This window comes from Ctenopharyngodon idella, chromosome 12 (assembly GCF_019924925.1).
Source record: "Ctenopharyngodon idella isolate HZGC_01 chromosome 12, HZGC01, whole genome shotgun sequence".
Classification (NCBI taxonomy): domain Eukaryota; kingdom Metazoa; phylum Chordata; class Actinopteri; order Cypriniformes; family Xenocyprididae; genus Ctenopharyngodon; species Ctenopharyngodon idella.
This window is the reverse complement of record NC_067231.1, coordinates 25,061,225-25,077,336: the sequence shown is the minus strand read 5'-3', so window position 1 is coordinate 25,077,336 and position 16,112 is coordinate 25,061,225. Positions and strand designations below refer to the sequence as shown.

At 35.3% G+C, this 16,112-nt stretch overlaps 1 protein-coding gene across 2 annotated transcripts; it reads right to left on the bottom strand.

Moving 5' to 3' along the window:
* Nucleotides 1–545: 545 nt before the first annotated feature.
* LOC127524007 (oncoprotein-induced transcript 3 protein) lies at nucleotides 546–14,868 on the bottom strand. 2 transcript variants are annotated; one of them, XM_051915278.1, is made up of 15 exons: nucleotides 14,652–14,868; nucleotides 14,494–14,520; nucleotides 13,598–13,990; nucleotides 10,023–10,406; nucleotides 9,862–9,933; nucleotides 6,781–7,191; nucleotides 5,783–6,181; nucleotides 5,624–5,686; nucleotides 3,291–3,410; nucleotides 3,017–3,201; nucleotides 2,759–2,910; nucleotides 2,427–2,672; nucleotides 1,536–1,695; nucleotides 1,271–1,373; nucleotides 546–1,155 (listed from the first exon to the last, which is right to left on the bottom strand). In XM_051915278.1, the coding sequence occupies exons 1-15, from the start codon at nucleotides 14,698–14,700 to the stop codon at nucleotides 1,055–1,057; spliced, it is 2,865 nt and encodes a 954-aa protein (XP_051771238.1). In that variant the 5' UTR covers nucleotides 14,701–14,868; the 3' UTR covers nucleotides 546–1,054. The 2 variants fall into 2 exon arrangements, with proteins under 2 accessions (XP_051771238.1, XP_051771239.1); XM_051915279.1 differs by lacking the exons at nucleotides 6,781–7,191; nucleotides 9,862–9,933; nucleotides 10,023–10,406; ... (1 more) ...; nucleotides 14,494–14,520; nucleotides 14,652–14,868 and having other exon boundaries at nucleotides 5,624–5,811.
* Between the last annotated feature and the right edge of the window lie 1,244 nt (nucleotides 14,869–16,112).

Genomic DNA, 16,112 nt, shown 5'->3' with positions numbered 1-16,112 from the left:
AAACACATTTGAAATTATGTTCAAGGTTTTATGTGTAGAGTATAGTTATGTGGTGTTGTGCTTATGTATTGTGAAACATTTGTAAAAAGAAATGTACATATAATCTTTAGTGCAAGGACAAATATGTGAGAAATTATGGCATGAATGGGTTATTGTTGTGTGAATGCAATGTTGACAGGAGTTCTTGCAATTGTGATGAAAGACAATCTTAAAGCTTCCACTGAACCAGTGCATTTTTTTTTTTTTTCATATTTTCTAATTGACATGGACTGCGGTTCTCAAAAACATCATAAGTAGATCGTAGAGATTGATAATTTCTATGATCTACTTAAGCTAATAGTGATTTTGCGCATGGCTCCCATGGCTGTTCAAGCATATTAGTTATTCACAGTAGATGACACATGCATTTTTAATGTTTGATACATTAGATATAGCCTAAATCAATAGGTATACTTATACCTATTGATTTATATATATTTATTGGCTCATGAATGAAAACACAACGTAAATGAACTGACACGTAAATCACCAAAACCAAACAGAAATCAGTTTGCTTATTTCACTTTTATATATTATTTATAATACTCCATCCCATATGAGTAAAGTATTTCCGCCATGAAATAAAAAAGGTAATTGCGACTTTTTTTTTCTCACAAGTGCGAGTTTATATCTAACAATTCTGACTTTTTTTCTCAGAATTGTGAGTTATAAAGTCAGAATCTTGAGTTTATATCTTGCAATTCTGACTTTATAACTCGCAATTGCATGTTATAAAGTCAAAATTACGAGAGAAAAAAAAGTCAGAATTGTGAGAAAAAAGTCTCAATTACCTTTTTAATTTGTTTTATTTAGTGGCAGAAAAAAGCTTCCATAGTAAAGTGACTAGTTACATTTATCAAAATAAAATCAGTTCAACAATGTCTGCAAATTAGTACTTTTAACATAAGGAGAATTAATAACATGAGTCAGAGTGTTCACCAAAAAGAGATTACAAAACATTAATCAAAAAGAGATTACATGAAGAATCCCTAAAATGATTCTAAGTTCAAATATTCTAAAAGGATATCAGGACACTCATAGATATGAGTAACATCATCAGAGAAGCACACAGACTTGGAGCCCTGGAACCCTGCACTTGATTTGGGAGCTGCTCACCTATGAAGAGTCAATGTAAAGTAGCGTGTGATTTGCGATCAATTGCAAACATCAACTATGTCAGATATGCATCAGCAATAGACTACACAACTAAATTTTTAATTCCATAAATCACCTTTGCTACTGTCAAACCACATCAATGGACCAATGGATATGGAAGTACTGTCATGGATGTCCACAGATCTGCCCTCTCTCCCGTGTTGTTCAGAGTCACAGTTCTAAAAGTAACAAAGGCAGGACATTCCGGCTGTATGTCAATTTATGTCATCAAATAACTATCTTCTTAGTGACAAACATCAACAATAGAAGACAACCACAAGTATCCATTATGGGTGTGAACTTTATGAAACATAATGTTGTTACAGGATTTGTAAACTCACCACTGAGCAGTGATTGTCAGACAGAAGGCAAAGGTGCATAGTGCAGTGCAGGTAAACCTTTGTGGAGTTTTCAGTGAAGATAAACATGCTGAAGGAGAAACGGCTGGATGTGGAAACACCATTTTGCAGAAGCTCCACTTTGTCATTTGGACTCGGGCACCTGGGCATATTGAGAATGATATTCATCAACAAATTTGGAAAAAAGGGGGAATATTGGGGGCAGGGGTGCCTTGGCACTAGGGATGCACCAATGTATCAGCCAATAATAGGTAACGGTTGATAAAAGCAATTGTTTTCACTATTTAAAAACAGCCGAGGATCGTACCCAGTCAAAAAAGGGCGGGAAAACGTGTCAGCTTCCAACTCAGACTGTAGAAAATGGCCCTTGTGTTGAATATAGGGCTGTCGAAGTTAACACGAAAATAACGCATTAACAGTTAAAAAATAGTGACGTTAAAGCAGGCTCTATTTGACCCTATGAATCACATATTTCTAGTCAGGGTTGACAGGTCCATGGTTTTCCCTACACCAATTTGTACTTGGTACATTTCCCTGAATCTAAAGCAAATTTAAAATGATCAATACTTTTTTTGTTAATTTATATGAACCAAATATAAGTTGTTCCTTCAAATATAAGCTGTAAATGAAAATTAATTCACAAAGAGTTGTTTCATTCATCAGGTTTGTACCTGACTGGTCAAAACTTGCACTGTTTTATTAATTACCTTTGTGGAGCTGTTATTTTAGTGTGCAGATATCTATCCCTTTTTGTCAAATGAATTTATGTTCAATAAATAAAAGATTTTAAAAAAAAAAATACCTAAAATGCACCATTTGCATACCTGAAGTTTAAGAGAAAAAAAAAATAATAATAAAATAGCCATGGCTTACATGTCAACGATGAGGTCCCAGCGGAGAGAGTAATGGGGATCATTCACAGGTGTAGCCCAACATGTGTCAATCACTGAGACAAACTGACTGCTGTCGACTCCATCAACACGAACTTCCACAAAAATATTTTTGCTCAGCTCTACGTTCACACTACCAGTGAAGGGGTGAGAGAATTCAGCATCCTGATAGGGAATCATCCTGACCTGATAGGTCCCTTGACCAGCAGGAAGGTTGCTGTGCACAATGCTGTTGTAACAGCAAACAAATAATTTTAAAGCAATTTACAGACTCTTATGTTTAGAATTTAGTTATTCTTAATAAGTGAGTCCCACCTCTCCAGAGGGTTGATGTCCATGGAGAGTGATTGGGTTTGTGGGTACACACAGCTGAAATGGATCCTCAGATATTTTTCCCTGCTGATTATATTCCCAGATCCAGAATCCCCCAGAATAAAGTTCTCATAGATGAAGTGGGTGCCATTGGCCTGTTGGGACACATTGTTTGAATATTTTAATTGCTAAGAATTATATGATTCAAAGTAAGATTTGTTGTTCTTTTGACCATTTGAGCATGTACGTAATGATTCCTACCACAAGACTTGTACCACAGATGTGGTCATTGTTGTCAAAATAGAACTCCACTCTGCCATTCCGGACTGTTCCTCTGCAGTTGGGATCATTGAGGTGTAAGATGTCAGTAGGAAAACCAGCCTCAAAGAGCAGACAGCGAGACAGAGACATGGAGCCAGAGCTGCTTTCACAGGTTTCAATGAAATCTGAGAGAGAGAAAAGTCAAGAGAATGTCAGCTGTGATCAACAACAAATATATAATCAATGATGAACATGTATTTGAAATGAGTCCAACCAAAGGAGCCAAGCTGAGAACTGTTATGGCTGTCCTTGCAGAAACAGCCGTAAACACCATGTTCCTCTTCACAGCGTTCATCCTCAGTGCAGTTGAGCTCAGAACAGCGGTCTCCGTCAACTAAGAGGAGAATTAACTTTTTTGATATTTTATTTCACTTAACATTCATTTTATTTCAAGTAATAAAGACTTTTTTGCTGGTTTGAGTTTGAGTTTTCAATATTAACAAGTTGCTTATTAGCATGCATATTTATAGGATATTGACTGTTTAAGCACATATTAATGCCTTCTGCAAGACCATATTCTACATCCCTTAAAGGGATAGTTCACCCAAAAATGAAAATTCTGTCATCATTTACTCTCCCTCAAGTTCTTCCAAACCTGTATACATTTCTTTGTTCTGCTGTACGCAAGGGAAGATATTTGGAAGAATGTTTGTAATTAAGCAGATCTCGCCCCCCACTGACTGCCATTGTTTTTTTCTACCATGGTAGTCAATGGGGGGCAAGATCTTCATTTTTGGGTGAACTATCCCTTTAATCCTACCCAATACCTAAACTTAACAACTATCTTACTACACTCTAAAAAATGCTGGGGTAAAAACAACCAAATTTGGATTAAAGGTGCAATATGTAAGAAGTTTGCAGTAAAATATCCAAAAACCACTAGGCCAGTGTTATATATTTTGTTCACTTGAGTACTTACAATATCCCAAATGTTTCCAACTATTTGTAAATCGTAAGAAAATTGCAATTTTAACCAAGGCTCCAGGACGTGTGAGGAGTTGTCTGTCAATTGCGTCATACCCGTGTTACCCTCGGTTTCCGGTTTATTTTGTAGAACCAAAGACGCTTTAATATTCACATGTTTTAATAGGCAAGGGAACTGTTTTGATATATTTATAGACAGAAAACTAATTATTGTTATATAGCTCAACACATTTAATGTTAGTCTTATTGTTTAAATCTAATTTTCTTGATTTTTTGCGAGTACCATGCTTTACCATGCCTCAGAGAAAAACACTATTTTGTGAAGTAGCTAACATAGCATAATCAGATGCAGCTTTATTTTTAGTAACAGTAATACAGAAACTCCATCATATAATACATTTTAAAATTAATTGCATTTATCAACACAAGCCATCCAGCATTTAATATGATATTCTAAAATCAATCTAGCTTACTGCAGTGTGTCTCAAACAAGTGTCTCGCAGCAGCCGCCTGAGCAAACACACTAAGTAACGTTATAACACCATTTTCAACACACTCAAATGTATCTAATATGATAAACAGAGCTGTGTTACCTCATACTCATGACCGGAAAAGCGGAAGCGGCGCCGGCGACTGTGACATAATAAAAGTTCCGCTGCTCGTGAGGCGTGTGTTGCGCAATCGCTCCAGCAGCCTCGTTCAGCTCCCGCAACACTCGGTCCTGCTCTGCTTCATACTACAGTACCGTTAATAATCGCATCCATGAACAAGATTTCTTCCCTAGTCCTATCCCAATTCTTTTTCACTGGCCGTTGAGGTGAAGACCACAAGTCCCAAGATTCCGCGCTCAAACTTTGCATCATCAAGCTATGCTTTTGTTTTGAATAGGCCTCTAGCGACCTCTAGCGGACAGAAAATATTACATATTGCACCTTTAAATATGGACAAACCCAGCGATTGGGTTGTTTTGACCCAGCAGTTGGGTTAAATGTTTGACCAACGTGCTGGGTAGTTTTGATTTTAACTATCGATTCAAGTTTACTATATGTCTAGCTTAAAATGAAGCCAAAATAGGTTAGAAATTAAAAATCAGACATAATTATTAGAGGCAACAATAATAATCAAAAGGTGAGCATTTAGTAATAAGCAATTTAATAAATGTTTATTATCTAATTATTATTGATTAAACATATTAATAAATCTTAATTTCTTAAATATTTTAATAAATGTTAATTTACAACCTATTTTGGGTTCATTTTCGAGCAATATGGTCATTTTTAACCCAAACATTTAACCCAACCACTGGGTTAAAACAACCCAATCGCAGAGTTTGTCCATATTTAACCCAATTTGGATTATTTTTAACCCAGCATTTTTTTAGAGTGTAAGTATTAATAAGCAGTAATTAGGAGTTTATTAAGACAAAGTCATAGTTAATAGTTAGTTAATGATTGGACCCTAATCTAAAGTGTGACCAAATTTACACACTAATGTTAATAATTGACAAAAAAAAAAGTAAATTTTTTTTTTTTTCAAAAACATAAAAAGAAGACTATAAACTTTGAGTCTACTCGTGCTATATAGTGGCACGACAAACTCAAATCTCTGATTAAAATACTTTACCACTGGTTTCTGTGACTGGGATTGCCTCTGCTGTTGTGTACATTGTTGTCAGGTTTGTGACTTCTGAAATGGGAAATGTTTATACATTAATGTCAATCATTTTCAGAATTATAATTAAATTATATATACATTTAAAAAAAAAAAAAACAGTGTGTTTACCTGCACAGTAAGCTGCACAGTATCTTGGCCTGAGAAGCTCATACACATAATAATTTCCTGGACAAGCTTTGAGTTGAATGGGATGAAATGTGTAACCACAGCAGTCTCTCGAAGTGGAACCACAGACGTGCCGGGTGACCACTCCATCTTCTAGCTGTGGATGAGGGCCGTTGAGCCACATTGCGTGATATGTGCCACACTTGCCAAAACTAACACATGACTCTGGCATCTGGGCACTCTGACCATTGACGAACAGCCTGTACCAGCCATCCCAATTGTCACCATCATCACATCTGGAATAGAGGTATTCACCATTTGAGGTTTTATTTGCTCTCCACGGCTCATCCAGACTGTTATAACTGTAGCAGGGGTCAAAACTCGGTGGACTGGCAAGAACAACTGTTAAGGAAAATTAAAGAGAGAACTTGGTTATTTGATTTCTACTCACATCAAGTTGCTAGTTGTCACAAAGTATATATACAGTATCAATAACTGATGTTTTGAGTTAAAAATCAGAGTACACAGATGTGTATTTACTCTAGCAGTGATTTTTACTTTTTCAAACAAATGTGTAGGCTACACTAGAAATTTTACATGCCTATGAAAAACAACTGCATACAAGAAAACAGATCATACACATAAACCGAACACAATAATATGCGAGCAAAGTACTTTTGTTTTTTTTTTTGGTGTTAGCTTTAACAAGTATTTAATGCGCGCTAAGACGTTTCTTGTGCGTAAGCAGAATTTTACTTCAAATGTCATTTTAGTGGCACCATAACTTTAAATGTAATGTTATACACTCCATAAACTACAATAACTATTGGTCAAAAAATTGACTGATATTTTATATTTTGCTGTTTCATGAAGAGTGGTGTTTTAATAATTTTTTTTATAATTTATCATTTTTATAATAATCTATAATAGCCTTTTTAAATGGGCAAGTTTCTATTGTGACATCATGCCTTGCTATTGTACATTATGGAGAATGACTATACCTGCACAATATGCTGGAGATGGGATCATTCGATTTAGTCTTACAAGTTTGTAGACATAATAATTTCCAGGACAAGCTTTGACTTGGATTGGGTCGGATCTGAAGTAACGGCACACTTCAAGATTACCGCCATAGACATCACGAGTAACAACTCCGTCTTCTAGCTGAGGATGAGTGCCATCAAGCCACAGAGAACTAAAACCTCCACAGTACATATGACTGAAACACCACTCAGGCATCTGAGCACTCGATCCATTAATGTAGAATCGATACCAGCCATCCCATTCAACACGAGTGTCATCATATTCATGTATATGATCATAAATATTAAAGAAATCATCTGGGCTTCTTTTATGTTCGTCAAGAATGGTGTAGTCATAGCATGGGTCAACATCTGTGTTGGTTGCAGCTGCTGAGATCAAACAAAAGGAACAATGACAAAATCAATAAGGGGTTTGACGTCTTGGAGCAGTCAAAGCCACATACATCTCCCAAATTGTTACATGAATAAAATGCTTGTAACTCTTTGCACATTCTAACAATACGGATCAATTACTTTATATCTACTCAACTGGGACTTAATAGGTCAAATTGAAAAACCTTGTTATTAGCGACACCGGTGGCCTTTTAGTGAACTGCAGCCACAAATTATTGCTCTTGCTCGCATTCGTGCACACGTAACGTACAAGAGTCTGAACCTGATTCAATGACCCGATTTACTCACGGCGAAGATCTTTTTCGTTCTTGGCTTAGAAGTAAAAATTTAGAAATACCTTTGCAGCGAACATCCAGATGCCATCCACGCTGCTGAGAGCGACGGTTAGATGAATATGTATGCTGCGCGCTTTCCTCTCAATGACAAAATAAACACACAACAAAAATCACAGCGCGGAGAAAGCGGTGGTTAAGAAAGCATCTGATCATGATGTGGATATGTTTACAGCAGCTCTGCAATTCGCTGGCATCATGTCAACAGATGAGGTCATTAAAATTACACTGTTATGATAGTTTAATTATAAAGTCTATAAAGATTATAGTTTTAATTATTCCCTTCTCTTTGCATGATACATTGACATAGGGGCCTCATTTGAACATAGTTTGCATATGCTAAAATCCACACCAACGTTCACATTTATAAAAACGGTCTTTAGAAAAGTGCTCATACTATGGCAAGCCATTTTGACTTTTATTCATTCTCAGGATATGAATTTTTGATATCAACAATTCAATTCTTGATATCAGGAATTACATTTCCACTAGTAACAATGGCAATTTTTGATATCAGAAAAAATTACATTTCCACTATTAAATATGTAAATTCTTGATATCAACAATTCAATTTTCACTAGTTAAAATGTTAATTTTTGATATCAAGAATTACATTTCGACATTTCAAAAAGAATTCTTGATATCTGTAATTGTATTTTCACTAGTGAAATGTCACCATAGGCTGCCATTCAAATTCAATTGTTGATATCAAGAATTGATTTCTTACTAGTTGAAATTCCAATTTCACATATCACGGGCCACATTTATAAAACTTGCGTACGCACAAATTTGATCTTAGAGTGTGCGTACATTTGTTTTTCGGAATCACACGTACACACATTGGAGAAATTATCTTAGATCAAACGTAGGACAGTTTCTACGCAACATTTTATAAATGAGGCCCCAGAAATTCAATTCTTACTAGTAAAAAACATAATTTTTGATATCATTAATTACTTTGTTACTAGTGCAAATATCTATTCTTGATATCAACAACTGAATTGCTACTAGTAACAATGTTAATATTTGATGTCAATAATTTGATTGTCGGTATAGTGACAATATTAGCTTGTGATATCATGAATGTGATTGTTACTAGTAAGAAAGCCATTTTAGATATCTGAACATAAACATATTGATATCTGAAATACTTTTTCAGATATCAAAATTGAACATTTTTACTAGTAGCAATTCAATTGTTGATATCAAGAACTTGCGTTTCAACTAGTGCCAGTTGAATTCTTGATATCAAAATTTCGCATTTTTACTAGTAACAATGTAATTATTGATATCAAAAATTATGATTTTTACTAGTAAGAACTGTATTTCTGATTTTTGAAATTGGAATTTCAACTAGTAAGAAATCAATTCTTGATATCAACAATTGAATTTGAATGGCAGCCTATGGTGACATTTCACTATAGTAAAAATATAATTACAGATATCAAGAATTCTAGTTTTTAAGAGTGGAAATGTAATTCTTGATATCAAAAATGATAATTTTAACTAGTGAAAATTGAATTGTTGATATCAAGAATTAACATTGTTACTAGTAGAAATGTAATTCCTGATATTAAAAAATTGCCATTGTTACTAGTATCAAGAAGTATCTGATATCAAGAATTGAATTGTTGATATCAAGAATTCATATCCTGAGAATGAATAAAAGTCCAAACGGCTTGTGCCATATTAGCCCCGCATCAGGTTCTAAGCAGACGTAGGAGTACTGAATGTTGAAGTACGCCGAGTTGTAGTACTGCAGGTATTGGATATCTAAGCAACTTGCCATTCTCAAGCAAAGGGTTTGGACGTTGACTGGTGCTTATATGTTAATGACATTAATTAGGCGCGGCTTACAAAGTGGAGATTGGAAACCGTTCAGCTGCTCACAATTTCAAGACCATTTGCAATTTATAAATTTCACTTCTGGAAGAGAGGCACATGCACGTTTTCTGTGCATACGTTTGTTCTCTGAATCACACGTACACACATTTGAGAAATGATAGTAAGATGAAATGCAGTATTTTATTAATGAGGCCTTAGCTCTTTTGGCATTAACCTGAATATTGTATAAGCAGCATTCATTTCATGTGTCATCAAGCAGAAGAGAGGTTCTTGGGAGCGCACGTAACCTCTTCACATTCTTTGAATTTCCCAGCGAAACCGGCCCGAGTCCTTCACATAAAAATCAAGCTTTCATATACAATTTAGTTGGAGGTCTTGTTTTAAAGTTTTGTTACAAGCTGTTCACACATTGGCAATACAAAAAGTGATTAATACATGAAAATGTCACTGTATGTCATTGTCAACCTACACAAAGTCATGTCGAATGCAGAAACTGGAGCTGGAGCTGTAATGGATGCTGTCGGTGATATAGTGTTGACATCTGAAAGGAAGAAATTTGAAGACATGACTTAAAGAATAAGAAAATAATTCAAAGATCATTTAAGGAAAAAATGGGGTAAAACATTGTACCTATACAGTAACTTGCACAAAAGAATTGTTTTACTAATTCATACACATAGTAATTTCCTGGACAGGCTTTGACCCTGATGGGGAAAAAAATGCGACCACAGCAGCCTGAATCTTCAACCCCACAGACCTCCCTGATCACTACTCCATCTTCTATCTGAGGATGAGGACTAGTGAGCCACAGACTGCGGATTGCATTACAGCTGTATAAACTAACACAGCTTTCTGGCATTCGAATGTCCATTCCATTGTAGAAAAGTCGGTACCAGCCGTTCCAAGAGAAAGATTCATCACAAATGTAATATCCACTTTCATTTGTGGCTCTCCAGGGACGATCCAGAGATTCATAGTTGTAACAAGGATCATCGCTGATGCTGTCGAAAGCAACTGTTAAGTAGAGAAAAAACATTCTTAGTTCTTCATCAAAACTGAATTGAGCATGGTGACAGCTATATGTGCATTGTTTTATCACTTGATTCACTAAAGAAACGGTGACACATGGTGCAGCACTATTTCAGTGCATTTAGCGCATGGTTAAATTGTATTTCATGAGCTTGGTGAATAAGTCCATGGGTTTTACATTGAAATACAACATGCTAAAGTAATGCAAACGTTAGTGAAGTTGCCCAACAATTTTCAGAGTAAATATGACAGTATTATAAGCCTGTCTTAAATGCACAATGATGTAGTGTGACCACGTTTAGCATGTCAAGTCTAACAGGCTAAAAGTAGGCACATTTCATAATAATGTTAAAATAATATAATGAAAACTAACATTAATTTTCAAAACAGAGAGAATAAATGTCCAACCCAGCCTCATTGGGAAAAAACATGCCCATGGTGACATTTCTGCAAAATTATATTACCTTGGTTTTTGCACATTTCAAGACAAGGTCGAAGTGAAATATCCAATGAGTTGCACTAAAAGTGCATTCAGTTTTATCCAAAACTGATTAACGTGATTCTGGCAATATTTAATGACACTGGTTGTTGTACATATCCCAGCAGTTTGGAAATTAAAGGGATAGTTCAGCCAAAATTATCCCATGATTTGCTCACCCTTTTTTTTCACCTGGGCCATCATAAAAATAATCAATACAGCTCCAGGGGGTTAATAAAAGACTTTTGAAGTAAAGCAATGTGTTTTTGTAAGAAAAATATCCATATTTAACCCCTTAAACCCTGAGGGTATTGTCAGAGTTTTTTTTCCTGAGTGACACACAAAAATGTAAAGACTCATAACTCCAAAACTATAGCAAGGAGAGTCAAAAGGTTGGTATTGTTTGAAAGGAAATTTTTAAAATAAAATAAATAAATAAATTTGGACATTCTCATGCTGAGAAACTGCATGTAAAAAAAAAAAAAAAAAAAAAAAAAAATTACATATCTTTCTAATTTAAAATGGAATATCTCATGAAGGAAATAAGGTAGTGGGTTCATTCTTTTTTGGTGATGTTTCCCTATATGTGAGCTGTATCTGAATCAAATTTTTTGGTGATTGCATGAGGAAATCAAAAGTTACAGTATTTGGAACAAAGGTAGGCATTTTTATTTTTTTTTGTTTTGTGAGTGACATGCGCAAAAATAATGACTCATAACTTCAAATCTCTAGCAAGGAGAGTCAAAAGGTTGGTATCGTTTGAAAGAAAACTTTTTACATTTTTAAATAAAAATAAATAAATTAAATTTGGACATTCTCATGCTGAGAAACTGCTGATAAAGACAAAAAATAAAAGTTTGCTCAAGGGAAATTTTACATATATTTCATTTTTGACGTGCAATAACTCGACGAAATAAGACTGGAGGACAGTTCTTTTTGGTGATGTTCCTCTATATGTGAGTTGTATTTGGATCAAATTTTGTGGTGATCCCATAAAGAAATCAAAAGTTACAGCATTTGGAACCAAGGTAGCCTTTTTGTTTATCCATTGGCGCCCCCTGATGGGCATTTTTAAAATCGTTCTTTCACGTGAAGTAATTCATGATTGGCTTATTGGATTATGTTGATCTTGGACTCATTTTAATCGGGAGATTCCACTGTAAGTAATGATGTGCCATTTTCTATGCATGTTTCATAAAGTTATAAGTGGAAATGCCAAGTGATAGCCACATTTTAGTTTTAGTTAGCATCTGTGCGCCTGTGGGGTTTTATGTGTCATAATTCCGTGAGCAATATTTCGTGATCGGCTTATTGGATTATGCTGATGTTGGACTCATTTTAATCGTGAGAATTAATTTTCAATTTTCCACAATCGGAGCATGTTTCTTGAAGTTACGAGCCAAAACGGGACAACAATGCTGCATCGGTTTATTTTTTACATATGGGTCTTGCGGGGCTTCACATACAAAAACTCCCTTAAGTTTAGTCAAAGCCCAAAACAAATAAACTCATTGTATTCTACTCCGTGAGACCTTTCAAATGACATATAACACATGATTATCTGAGCTGTATGATGCTTTTGACACATTGGAGTACATAGCAAAAATTTCAGAAATTATTTTTTTTTTAATCATTTTTCAGCAAATAACTCAACAGTACTTAGGAGTTAATCAAACTGGCTACATTCAAGTTCAGACTCGAAGCTTTCAAATGACACCTATTTTGTAATGATCTAGGCAGGAGTTTTGAAAAATATGATTATTAATTTTTTTGTAGCTAGGTGGCGCCAGTACACTCCGTTTTAGAGTGATGACTCAGCACTCCTTAAGAGTTGAACAAAAAGCTGAGTTTCTAAGCTTTAAATGATACCTATTTTGTGTTATTCCTGTCAGTGGTTGCTTAGTAATTTGATTTCACGGGGGTGGTGTCCCGCCGGCGGGACACTTCGGGCTTAAGGGGTTAAAATGTTATAAATTCAAATAAATAGCTTCTGGCAGACGACCGTATGCATACTGCGCAAGTTAACTTGTGGCAAATGAGTAACCCCCTGATGCGATGTGTGACGCAGGATGTATGAGTATCGTAAGCTTAGATGCCTCTCGCGGTTCAAACAAATACGGCTGGGTAATAAACTCAAGCTCCTCTTTTCTTACATCAAAATCTTCCAACATTTCCTTTAAAAAAAATCTTGTTTTAGACTTCTAATTCATGACCGGTGTTTTGTTTTGGTCTATCCTCTGTGCTTTCGCGTTCGTCATTACGTCATGCGTTGAGTCAGAGGTTACTCGTTCACCGCAAATCAATGTGTATAGCCATCTGCCGGAAGCTAGTTATTATAGTCAATAAAGTTTTAAATATGGATATTTTTCTTAGAAAAACCCATCACTTTGATTCAGAAGGCCTTTATTAATCCCCTGGAGCCGTATGGATTACTTTTATGATGGATGGATGCATTTTTTTGTCTTCAAAAAGGAACCATGTGAAAATAAGTCTTTAATCAATAATCTAACACTCATCATTTGTTTGAAAAGGAATAAAAGTTTTTGCCGTTTTACGGCCTCTATTGTTTATTTCAGCTGGAAACTGCAGTGAACTGCAGTTTGTTTTTGCAAAAATGTAGTTAGAGAGGCACATTGTTCTAATGACTCTGGGTTCACAAGTCTTTAAGAGAGCAGAATGTAAACATGTAATGCCGCACCTGCACAGTATGAACCGGAGAGTGACTCTTCAGGTCTGACAAGTTTATAGACATAATAATCTCCACAGGCTTTGATTTGGATGGGGGCGGAACTATATGCATCACACTGACCCCCTGGATGATATCCCAAAACTTCACGGGTCACCACCCCATCTTCAAGTTGTGGATGAGAACCATTGATATACAGTCCTTCAAAACTACCACATCTTCCTTCACTCACACACCACTCAGACATCTGAGCACTTTTTCCATTTAAATACAGCCGATACCAGCCACTCCATTCAACAAGGCTGTCATCACCATTAGGGTTGTGTTGATCAGCACGAATGTCTCTCCATGGGTTATCCAGTGCTGTGTATTCAAAGCATGGATCAGTGCTCAAAGTTGTGGCTTCTGTCAAAAGAGACAAAAGGTGGTAGTTAATAGAGAAACAAAAACATGACAAATTGTATAATTACAATTGCTTTTCTGAACTGGCAATTTTTTTGCAGTTTGATTTGCTAATGAATAAATAACCGAGTAGTATACTGATGATTCGATTCCTATACAAAATTTCCAAAACAACTGAGTATCTTGACTTCATCTACCCCTTAGGAGCCTCAGTATAACCTCTGATGGGTTTTGTTGATTTCAGTGCTAAGTTCATTAAATGTATTGCAGATTTTTTAAAAAAATCCTCTGAAAATATATGTGCTCAGACTGTAAAATAAAGTTGAAAAGACTGCAAAAATGATTATAGGTTACTTTTGGAGCATTTTGTAAATCCCTGACATCTTGACTACTACTGTTTGTTTGTTTGTTTGTTTGCTTATTTATTTTTGAAATAATATATTTTAAGGGATTGAAAGAAGAAGAACTGATGAAGCGGACCCCAAGTAGAAGAATGATTAGCCTACCTGATGTTTGTCCATTGATTCTTTCAGCTGTTGAATACAAAAGATTCTTGTCACTTCTCTTGACATGCAGTCAAGCATCTTGTCAGTTCACTTATTTAATTGTGTGACATTCTAAATTCTTGGCAACAGGTTAGTATTTTTATAGATGTAAAACTTACCATTATCCAGCAGCAGTACTGTCACGCACAATGAGATTAGAGACCTCATTGTTGCAGACCGCTCCTGAAGATGTCAAGATGTCTCTGTAAAAAATCTAGATCATGTAACACTATCAAGTTTAAGTATACGATATTCTTTTTAAAATAAATGTTAATCTAATCCTGTCAATCACAACACATGCAAATCAGCAAGACCTTAGTTGTAATATCTTTATCTTAAATTAAACCTCCATTAATTAACAGAGTGTTCTATTGCATACAGTGCATATAAACATTTCTACTTACAAAACATGAAAACGTTTCAGTGGTGATATCGTGCCTGCCATTGATTATTTTACTGCACAAATACAACTACTAAACTATATATGTAACATTTGCCAATCAATATGTAAAATTTGTTATAATTTTATTATTCGGTCAAATTGGATAGTTTTGTGACAGAACACAATCTCTCAGATAGAATAGCATCCTTTATCATCACTGTACATTAATAAATAGCTACTTCACTTTAATTATTTAAAGTAACAAATTTCGCCAAACAAATCGATGAAACACGGTATTCAAGGATGTATAGGGAGGGAAAAGAAAAAGAAAATGACTGAAAGAGTGTAAAAGCAAAGCCAGATGAGATGAACTTTACCTAAGCTGAAATGTCTCTTCAAAAGCTGACAGAATAATGAGATGCTGAACGGCACGTCTCAGATTCTTATAATTCTAAAATGGTAGGCGGACCACTTCTGAAACGGAGTTATTTCTCAGCAGTACTTTAAACCAGTTTTTCGTTTCTTATACTGTTGAGTGAGGAGAATCTATGGTATGTCTATCATGGTATGATGTTCGCTGCTGTTTTGATAATTCTTCACTCTACTCTATGCCAAGATGTACGCGAATTGTCATAAACTGATCTATTAGTAACCTTTTTGATATTAAAAAAAAAATTCGATAAACTTTCAAATGCCTTTAGCTGACTTTTTGAAGTCAAAAATGGCTTTAGTATCATGTCTTGTTTGTATAGTGATTCCTGTTTTCCTCACGGAGTTTTTTTAGCAGTTGACATTTTGTATGGCAAGCACACTGTTGCTGCCTTACATTTATATTTATTCATTGAACTTACCGAGATTCACTATGGTAAGCCTACTCGAAATGATGGGATGGTTTTTGTGAAGGGTCATTTCATTACGTTGCAGCAGGATAACCATATTCATCCGCACAGTCACGCAGAGCCGAAGCACAACCAAAACAATAGTTTTTTTGCACGAGTGTGCAAAATGATGAAATTTTTGTGCTGCATGATAAATTGGAAATTGAACAATTTGATGGTTTCTTATGTAACTTTTTTTTTTAGTAAAACTACAAGAAATCAGTGGTGAAATCATGTTTGTATCAGTAAAGAATGAAGAGAAACCAGTCAAACTCCAAGTTATTTACAGAAGTAACACATATGCAAGAAAAGTACAATGG